Below are 10,193 nucleotides of genomic sequence, written 5' to 3'. Positions count from 1 at the left end.
TCAGCGACGATAAGACGCCTACGATGATTTCGTAAATTTCAAAATGATACAATTGCTCAGTCTTTCGAAGATGCTTATAAAGATAGATTATACATAGATTATACGTGTGTGTTCATAAAAATAAATGTATACGCGTTTTTTTTTTCAATAAAAAATGTTTTATTATACGCGTTTATATGAACGGTTGCATATGTAGTGTAACGTGTTGAAAAAGACGTGATATCCGATCAGTTCACGCCAACGTTGTGACCAAAACTCGTTCTCCGTTCGCCGCCGGCCGCACGGGACGCAGCCTGTAAAAACCTTCAACATTCTTCGCGTCCAACAGCCGAAAACCGACTGACGAATTCAATCGTCCATCCATCCATCCATCCATCCACACGAGATAAACCCTGAATTCGAAGCACAGGCAGGCAGGCACACTGACCGGCCGACAGAGCGCCACGGACGCGAAAACCCCGAAACACCCCGCGCTGACCGGGGGCCTCAGGCCCTCTCGCCCGAGGGCAAAACGGGAAAGCCAACACGAACGGGTTGCTCCCGTTGTTTTTATTCGCCGCGCGACGCTCCGCATAAACCAAGAAACGGACGCCCGCGGCGAACGCGCGGCGAGAGAGGAAGCCAACCAACTCCCTCCCTCCTGATCCGCTTCCTCCGCCCACCGATTCCTCCTCCGATAGAGAGAGAGAGAGAGTGCGCAAGCGCAAGCGCAAGAGAGGGGGGCCGTCTGGGAGAAGAGCAATGGCGGCGGCGTGGGACTGGGCCAAGCGCGCGCTCGCCACCAAGCTCTGCATCCGCGTGCCCGACCGCCAGAGGGCCATCGAGGACGCCCCGCAGCCGCCACCGCCACCGCATCCACCGTCGGCGTCCGCGGTGGAGGCGGGCCCCGTGACGGGGGAGGAGGAGGAGAAGGCGAGGTCGCCGTCCGTGTCCTCGCGCCGGCTCTCCAGCTCCGGGAGCCGGAGCTCCAAGGTGGGTGTTCCGTTCCGTCTTCTCTGCCATTCCCATCCATTTCCTAACCGCGTTCCTCCCTTCCCTCTCTCCCGTGCCAAACCGCGTGTTCACGCCGGGGAAAAGATCGCGCGACAACGCACTAACGCCTCGAATATCTTTTGGATTTGTTCGACGCTACGCTAGTACCAGTAGTAAAAGATCGCCGTAGGAGTTCGACGGAGTTCATCGCCCTTCAATCAATCAATGGAAAAAAAAACAGCGTTCATCGTTTCTGCGCCTCGTCTGTTGGGAGTTCCAGGTCGCCGTCAAACACAGGGCACTGGGAGAAATTAAAATACATTTTTTGGGTGCAAGCTCTTATATATATGACATTAGTTAAAACATATTTTCTTCGTCGTGCAAGTTTGTTTTTTCGTGCAATCGTCCATCCTTCTCGAAGGAAGACGGTGACCCAGATACACAAGCTACGCCAATCCTTTTGCTTTCTCGTCTGTCAGTTTCCAGTTACCAATTCTTTCCCTTGCTTCCAGCTGGCCCTCGTTTTATTTCGACAAGTCATCTGCCATAAATTTCCTCACATGGAAATCGCCAAACTGAAAAGTATTTCCTACTTGTACCCCACCTTGTGATCGCCAGATGAAATTAACAAATGAGGATTAATACTACTATTACTGGTGTGGTGTAGTTGTCCACCTGCCTAACGGGTTATTTTAAATAAATAAATAAAGAAAATCCATGGGCCATGGCATGACTTACCGTATTGAGTTTGGAGGATTAAATAAATAAATAAAATCCTTGGGCCATGGCATGAAATTAACAAATTCAGGCAGCCTATATATGTAAGCATCAACAATCTGCAGCTGCTGACGGATTGCATGTTTTTCTACAGTTATACCGTTTATTATCACCGAAGAACAACTGCAGTATTTCGTGGCTGCACGCTTAACCTGTGATGCCTTGTGCTGCAGTTTGTTCAAATTTAACTAAATCATGCACTGATCTTTTCATATTCATTCTTTTCCTGCCGTTTGTCTTTCCATGTGCGTTGACTGGTTGGTAGGCCCATCTAATTTGAGTTGATCTTGGGCTCTCTGTCAGATGGCTTCAACAACCAGTCCTTTATGCAACGCGCTGAATTACTTTGCCTCCAAAAAAAAAACCTTGCTGAATTACTTTGACTTATAAAGAATGCTTTCTGATGGAAACCCACTTTATGTTGAGAAATTTTGTTTTCTTCATGCTATTTTTTGCGGGGTTTCTGGCTGTGTGCTTACAGCTCATAATGATGTTGTTTACATAGGCTGCCTGCATTATGCGTTATTACTATGTCCCATTTCGTATTTTCTGATAGATTCTACACGTATAAATACCCAAATCCTCAGTTGATTAAGCATAGTAAGTTGATAACCAAGTATGTTACCAACCTTTAGTTATTCTCTTCTTCTGGCGTGATAAATCCCTTCCATTTCACTGGCTGTACAGAGCCTCATGCAGTCTTTCCGATTAACATCTACTCGTATGTAAACACTGTTAGTGTGCTTGTGCGATATTTACATCAACAAAGTTTTTTAACGCCATTATTCAGTTTTGTAACCAATTGGGGTAGAAGTTATGATTTTTGCAATGTTTCAATGCCATTATATTAGTGCTATGTTTTTTTGCTATTCAACAAATAATATTTTTTGATGCCAACCCATTTTATGTAGAGAAATTTTTTATTCTTCATTTTATTAAATTATTTTGGTTTTCGTTTGTGCTTACCGCTCAGATTGTTGATATGCTTACATAGGCTGCCTGAATAAGTTATTACTATGTTCCAGTTCGTATTTTCTGATAACGTCCACACGTGTTAATAGTTAATACCCAAATTCTCGTCTGATTAAGCGTGGTAAGTTGATATTCTTTTCATACTACACCTGATGTTGACTGGTAGTTCTCTATGCCAGCTGGTCTTCATTTTGCTTTGACTTGTGGGTGCCACCTAGAAGATAGTTTTCAGGAAATAGGATGTTGGATTTTTCCTTCCAGGGAAATCGCCAAACTGAAAAGTCTTTCCAACCTGTAATCCACCTTGTGGTCACCAAATGAAATTAACAAATGAGGATTATACTATACTGGTGTCATTGCCCACGTGCCTAACAGATTATTTTAAATTAATAAAATCCATGGGCCATGGCATGGCTTACCATATTGAGTTTGGAGGCTAGAGCTGCAGCTGTTTCATCTAAAAGAAAGAGCTGCACTGCAGCTGATCTATTGCTTGTTTTTCTACAGTTATACTGTTATTATCACTGAAGAACAACTGCAGTATTTCGTGGCAGCGCTATTAACCTGTGATGCCCTGTAGTGCAGTTGGTTCAAACTTAACTACACCATGCACTGATCTTTTCATATTCAATCTTTTCCTGCCGTTTGCCTTTCCATGTGCTTTGACTGGTTGGTAGGCCCGTCTAATTTGACATGGTTTTGTGCTCTCTGTTAGTTGGCGTAAACAACCAGAGTTCTTTATGCAACATGGTGGATTACTTTGGTTTATAAAGAATATTCTCTGATGCCAAATTGCCAACCCACTTTATATAGCGAAATAGAATGTTAATTTTCATCTGGTCAGTCACTTAGACTGCTCCCGATCTCCTTCATGACTATGTTTACTGTGGTTTCATTCAATAAAATGGGTGGAACCCTTTCTTTGATAAAAAAGTATGTTAATTTATTTTGGTTTTACCGCTCAGATTGTTAATGCTTGCATAGTCTTCCTATAAATACATTGTTAGGATCTTCCAGTTCGTATTTTCTTATTGCGTCTACATGTGTTAATACCCAAATTGTCAGTTGACTAAGCATGGTAAAATTGTCATACTACACCTGATGTTTGACTGGTAGTTCTCTGTGCAAAGTTAAAAGATATGCATCTTCTGGCTGTTGGACCTCCATGATAAGTGTATAACCAAACTTTATTTATTCTCTTCTTTTGGCGTGATAAACCCCTTCCATTTGATTGGTTGTACAGAGCCTCATGCAGTCTTGCTGATCCACGCCAAGTTGTATGAAAACCTGCAACACTGTTAGTGCACTTGTGTGATATTTCAACACAAGAGTTTAAATGCCATTATTCAGAGCACACTTTTTTTACGCATCATTCAGAGCACATTTTATAACCAAAGAAGCTATGTTTTTTTTTTTGAGCTTAAGTTGCAAGCTCTGATTCTAGCACGCTAACTCTTTTGCACTGTCTTTCTTGATTTCAGAGGGTATGCGCCATCTGCCTTGGTAGTATGAGGACAGGGCACGGACAGGCCCTGTTTACTGCTGAATGCTCCCATAAGTTCCATTTTCACTGTATCACTTCAAATGTTAGGCATGGCAACCGTATCTGTCCAATATGCCGTGCCGACTGGAAAGAACTGCCCTTCCAGGTAACTCAACTTGCAGATGGCACTCATGGGAGAGCTAGAGTAAGCCCGGTAAATTGGCCCCAAGACGACGGACACATGGCTGTCATCCGCAGGCTCTCGAACTCGTACAGCGGAAATCTGCTGGAGCAGTTGCCTGTCTTCCGTACTCCCGAGGCAGACATTTTCAATGATGATGAGCACATAGATGTTCACTCTGAAACTGCAGAGGAGAACAATGAAGTTACTGGTTCGGTTGAAATCAAGACATATGCAGAAGTTCAAGCCATACAGCAATCAGTGACCCAGAAGGTCTTTTCTATCTTGATTCATCTCAAGGCTCCAAAGTCCTTGGAGTCCGTGAGCTCCCGTGCACCTCTTGACCTTGTGACCGTGCTTGATGTCAGTGGCAGCATGAAAGGGGCCAAGCTTGCACTTCTCAAGAAGGCAATGTGCTTTGTCATCCAGACGCTTGGGCCCAATGACCGGCTGTCTGTCATCGCCTTCTCATCTACAGCACGGAGGCTCTTTCCCCTTCGCCAGATGAACGTCAACGGGCGAATGCAAGCCATTCAGGCTGTGAATTCCCTTGTTGATGGTGGTGGCACAAACATTTCCGACGGGCTAAAGAAGGGTGCTAAAGTCATTGAGCACCGCCGGCTGAAGAACCCTGTTTGCAGCATCATTCTTCTGTCGGATGGTCAAGACACATATTCAGTGCCAACCTTTGACGACGAGCTTCAGACAAACCACAGCGCCCTTGTTCCTCCCTCAATCCTGCCTGGAACAGGCAATCATGTGCAAATCCACACCTTTGGTTTCGGCATGGATCATGACTCGGCTGCGATGCATGCTATTGCCGAGACATCTAGCGGCACATTTTCATTTATCGATGCTGAAGGCTCAATTCAGAACGGATTTGCTCAGTGTATTGGTGGCCTCCTCAGCGTTGTGGTTAAGGAGATGCGGCTGGACATCGGGTGTGTAGACGATGGAGTGCTCCTCACCTCCATCAAGTCAGGCGGCTATGCAAGTGAAGTAGCCGTGGATGGACGTAACGGGTCAGTCGATATCGGCGACCTGTATGCAGATGAAGAGAGGGGGTTTCTGATCACCCTACACGTCCCAGCTGCACAAGGGCAGCAGACTGTGCTGATCAAACCAAGCTGTACATACCAGGACGCAGTTACAACAGAGATCATTCAGGTGCATGGTGAAGAAGTGGGTGTCGAGCGTCCTGCACACTATGTGGACTGCAAGATGTCTCCGGAAGTTGCGCGTGAGTCGCACCGAGTTCAAGCCATGGAGGACATGTCGGCTGCGCGGGCTGCAGCTGATGGAGGCGATTTCGCCCAGGCTGTGTCGATCCTTGAAGGCCGCACGAGGATCCTGGAATCACAGGCCGCACAATCTGAAGATAGCCAGTGCCTGGCGCTGATCACGGAGCTGAGGGAGATGCAGGAGAGGGTGGAGAGCCGGCGGAGGTACGACGAGTCCGGCAGGGCCTTCATGCTGGCGGGCCTGAGCTCGCACTCATGGCAGAGGGCCACGGCGCGCGGCGACTCGACGGAGCTCAACACCCAAATCCACACCTACCAGACGCCGTCGATGGTCGACATGCTGCACCGCTCGCAAGCTCTCGTGCCGGCCCTCGTCGAAATGCTGAACCGCTCCCCGACCGTTGCTCCTTCGCGCGGCTCCGGCCGGTCGGTGAGGTCGACAAAGTCCTTCTCCGAGCGGCTGGCGTGACGTGACGTTGCTTATTCATCAGAACCAAGCTGCAAGAAATAACTTGTGAAGTGGTTAGGGGATTTGAGACTATCCAGATTATTATTTTAGTTTGATTATTATTATTCCTACAGCTATTGCTTCGATTTATTTAATGAAAATATTCTAGTGGTCATGAGATTAGAAAAATTAATCTTGGGACATACAAATACAACTAGTTTGCTGTACATGATCAGTGTGACGCTCCAAAGGTAATGATAAATGTCATACCTGGTGGTGGTGAAATTTGATGTCTTTCCTTCTTCTTTTCCATTATTATCATCGGTATTCTTTTGCCTTGCAAAAATGTCACCCCTAAATTTATGATGATGGTGACAGCTTTTAAGCGCAATATTCTTGTGGGCAGCATTCTTGGCCGACAGTGTTGGTTGGTCATCTCTGTTCGATATCTGAATTTGGCTGGCTTGCGCAGAAAATATGTTTTTATTTTAGTGTGGAATTGAGGAGCCGAGTTCCCAATTTCATTCATCATGAAATTGATAATACAACAGCGTCCCATACACCACCATCCCAGCCAAATCAGCCTGACCATCCTACTGAAGATCTCAGCCGTAAACCCTCCAAAACAGCAGTAACCCCTCCAACAACTAGCCATCAACTTTCTGAAGAAACTGAAAAATCCAAGAACATTGTTCATCGATCGAACTCAAGTTCATCTTGATCCCAAAAGCACAGCTGATTATTCCCCAAGGATACCTCACTAGGGAGCAAAAAATGAACAAGTGATCTATATCTTCTGCCTAGTCACAGGAACTGCACTTCTCACTACCACCCCAACCTCTCTTATGTAGGTTATATCTTTAGTCAAATAACTACTCCCTTCGTCTCAAAATAAGTGTCTCAAGCTTAGTACAAAGAGACACTTATTTTGGAACGGAGGAAGTATTTTTTAACATCAGCTAAACATTAAAATAACAATTTAAAGGCAATTTTAGGAAGCAGAGTATCCTGAAAGGACACCAGTTAACCTTGTAAGGCTTCCATCACTAGCTAGGTAGTACGTCGACTTCACTGTAATCTGGCCAGAAGAATTATGCCTGATCATCAGTCAAGGTGATATTTGCTACAATCATCATCTTGCAGTCGCTGCCATAAGGGCAACTCTAACCGATCCCCTATCCGGCCGTAAGGGAGGATAAATTCGGTTTTCCTCCCTTACGCCGCACCCCTCAAACTCCTCCGAAACCTTGATAATCGATGTGTGTATTAGCTACAAACGGATTTTGTTACTTAGATCGTCCATAGTTTCAGTCACTATGTTACTGAATTTATATGGTGAGTTGACCAACTCGGTCAAGCTCCTGTCCTCCCATACAAAGGAAAACATTAAGCATGAAGCCTCTTGGATCATCATAATAAAATGTTTTATATCCACTGTCAAGCATTGAGTGACTATGTATGTTACGACTGAAAACCAATTGTGAAGCATTTCGTACAGAGAATTAATTAGCTGCTGCAAGGTGCATAAGATATTGCCAGCTGGATAGGGAATTAGGTATCTGCGCTGCTTGTTCATGAACTGAAGAAAATGTGCTGGATTGATTGAGAACCGAGGCCAAAATTACATGTTGCTGCAATTTACAAGCTAGCTTTGTTGACATGCTAACTGAAGAGGTTGGCACAGTGCACCTGATCATGGGCTCATCATGGCTCATGGTCATGGGTAAAAAGGTAAACACACGAGGCATGCATGAAGAGGAAGAACTATTGGCATGCGTGATCAGGCTAAGCATACATGCATGCATGATCCTTCCTAGCTATCACCACCGGGATGATATCCCTGCGGCCAGTATTACACATTGCCGTAGTAGTGGTAGCAGTGTAGCTAGCACACACACAAGAGCTAGCTAGCACTCGCCTGAGTCGCCTCCGCTGGAGCCGTCCTCCCCGTCGACGAGCCGCCATAGGCTGTCCCACAGCGCGTCCTCGTCGGCGGCCGGGAGCGGGAGGTCGAGCACCGCCGACTCCGCCGGGCACGGGCAGTAGCACTCTGCAGTCTCCATGTTGTTGTTCATGTTGCCGACGGTGATCACGGCCTGCAGGTCGGCGTCCTGCGGGCTCTGCTGCGGCATCATCATCGTCACCTGCCGCTGCTGCGGCTGGTGGTGGTGGCTCTCCTGTTCCATCTGCATCTGCATCTGCTGCTGCTGCTGCTGGAGGAGGTGCAGGGCGTGGAGGTACTGGCGGTGCTGCTGCTGCTGCTGGAGCTGGTACTGGTGCAGCAGCTGCGCCCTGGCCCGCCTGGACGGCCGCGCCTTCTTGAAGTGCGTCCGCCAGTAGTTCTTGATCTCGTTGTCCGTCCTCCCCGGCAAGCACCGCGCGATCGCCGACCACCTGCACCCATCCATCCATCCATCCACGCGTCGCGTAGTTAGGCACCGCCCACTGCGCGCACCCAAGATACAGATACAGTACGTGGGCATCTATTCTACTACAGCCACGGGCACTGTAGTAGCAGTGTGTACTGTACACGTCTGGGAGATGGAATGAGATGAAATGGCGTATGGTGCTTACCTGTTGCCGAGCATGGCGTGGAGGTGGAGGATGACGGACTCCTCGTCGGGGGTGATCTTGCCCCGCTTCAGGTCCGGCCGGAGGTAGTTGACCCAGCGCAGCCGGCAGCTCTTGCCGCTCCGCCGCAGCCCGGTGAGCTTGGCGACGGAGTTCCAGCTGCCCTCGCCCTGCTGCTGCACGTACTCCGTCAGCAGCCGGTCCTCCAGCGCCGTCCAGGGGCCCTTCCTCCAGCCTCCCTGCAGCACCGCGCTGCTCATCGCGTCCATGGCCATGCAGCTCCCTCCCTCCCTATATACTATCACTCCTTCAACTGGCTAATCTCTATCACTAATTAATGAGTAGCTACTATACTACTCCCTCCGATCCTAAATACTATAAGATTAATCTATCTACTATGCGGTCATGGGCTTTACTAGAGCTTGCTGACTGCGGTTCCCGGCTTGTATGACAGCTAGAATCTCCCCGCGCCGTGCCCGCCATTTATACGGCGGGGCTGGCTCCATCATCTCGATGGCCGGTTGAGGAGATCGGCGTCGCGTCCTTGTCACCAGCAGCGACTAACAATTCCACTCCCACTTGCTAAGCTTATCGCCGTATTATATTCCTCTTCCGCTTCTGACAAAAAGCTCTCTCACTACTGCTACCTCCGTTCCAAAACATAAACCTTTTACAAATTTTACTAGATGTATATACTACATATTTTAGAGGGTAGATTCATTTATTTTGTTTTTCATATGCAGTTTATAATAAAATTTCTAAAAAATCTTATATTTAAAAACGGAAGGAGTAGTTTTTTTCTAAATACAAATATTTATATACAGAGGGAAAGGAAGTAGAATATTGTGTGTGATGATGCAATGCAAGTTAAATCTCGCGAGCACCTTTACCTCCCCTTTTAGTTAGTTTATTGTATTCCAAATTCCCGATCGAGCTAATCAATCATCCCGCATATGATCGAGGGTGATCGATCTGATGACCTTTTACACGTGTGCGTACGTACGTACGTACGTGTGTTGTGGTGTCAAATGCTACTATATATATACTGTAATGACGCGTCCAATGTATTTTCAAATGGAGATGCTAGCTAGCTGCTCGTCTTCTTCTCAAGTATCGTAAACTAGGAGCTGGTATTTGACCCGTACTTGTTTTCTTGTACCAGTCGCTGGCTAGTGGGCCCCGCAATCTGTATCCTTTTCATGTTTGATCAGAACTTAAATTAATTTGCACAAGTCCCGGAATTCCGAACGTTCAGAAATTACAATTTCCCTAACAAAAATAGTTATGTATGTAAGCTAGCTCTGCCCCTACGTACGATCGAACGCGTTGTTTTGTAGCATGAACTCTGGCGAAGCAAATTATTGCACTAGTCTTGGATTATCAAATGTTGAGTTGCACGCTTACCTAACGGGTCTAGCTAGTACTACTAGTATATTCTATAAGTAATTAAGCTACAACTCAACACATTGTGAAGACTAAAAGGTAAAAGCGAAAGGTAATTAAGATGTGTGTAATGGGTTCTCATTACTTCCTTTGTAAACTAATATA

The 10,193-nt window shown here is 46.6% G+C and overlaps 2 protein-coding genes across 2 annotated transcripts; one reads left to right on the top strand and one right to left on the bottom strand.

Annotated features, from left to right (window-relative positions):
* Positions 1-585: 585 nt before the first annotated feature.
* On the top strand, positions 586-6,359 carry LOC123449860 (E3 ubiquitin-protein ligase WAV3-like). Its single transcript, XM_045127213.1, has 2 exons — positions 586-972; positions 4,203-6,359. Exons 1-2 carry the CDS (start codon positions 742-744, stop codon positions 6,093-6,095), a joined length of 2,124 nt encoding a protein of 707 aa, XP_044983148.1. The 5' UTR covers positions 586-741; the 3' UTR covers positions 6,096-6,359.
* Positions 6,360-7,672: 1,313 nt separating this feature from the next.
* LOC123447389 (myb-related protein 340-like) lies at positions 7,673-9,085 on the bottom strand. Its single transcript, XM_045123986.1, has 2 exons — positions 8,649-9,085; positions 7,673-8,468 (listed from the first exon to the last, which is right to left on the bottom strand). Exons 1-2 carry the CDS (start codon positions 8,918-8,920, stop codon positions 7,982-7,984), a joined length of 759 nt encoding a protein of 252 aa, XP_044979921.1. The 5' UTR covers positions 8,921-9,085; the 3' UTR covers positions 7,673-7,981.
* Between the last annotated feature and the right edge of the window lie 1,108 nt (positions 9,086-10,193).

Source organism: Hordeum vulgare, chromosome 4H, assembly GCF_904849725.1.
Source record: "Hordeum vulgare subsp. vulgare chromosome 4H, MorexV3_pseudomolecules_assembly, whole genome shotgun sequence".
NCBI classification, from domain to species: Eukaryota; Viridiplantae; Streptophyta; class Magnoliopsida; order Poales; family Poaceae; genus Hordeum; species Hordeum vulgare.
The sequence above is the reverse complement of the archived record's forward strand: the minus strand, read 5'-3'. Positions and strand labels throughout refer to the sequence as shown.

Excerpts from the sequence above, each read along its gene's own strand:
- LOC123449860 (XM_045127213.1), top strand. The coding sequence starts at position 742 with ATGGCGGCGGCGTGGGACTGGGCCAAGCGCGCGCTCGCCACCAAGCTC. Across the intron at positions 973-4,202 it reads CCGGGAGCCGGAGCTCCAAG|AGGGTATGCGCCATCTGCCT; the intron begins GTGGGTGTTCCG and ends TCTTGATTTCAG.
- LOC123447389 (XM_045123986.1), bottom strand. The coding sequence starts at position 8,920 with ATGGCCATGGACGCGATGAGCAGCGCGGTGCTGCAGGGAGGCTGGAGG. Across the intron at positions 8,469-8,648 it reads CACGCCATGCTCGGCAACAG|GTGGTCGGCGATCGCGCGGT; the intron begins GTAAGCACCATA and ends GGATGGGTGCAG.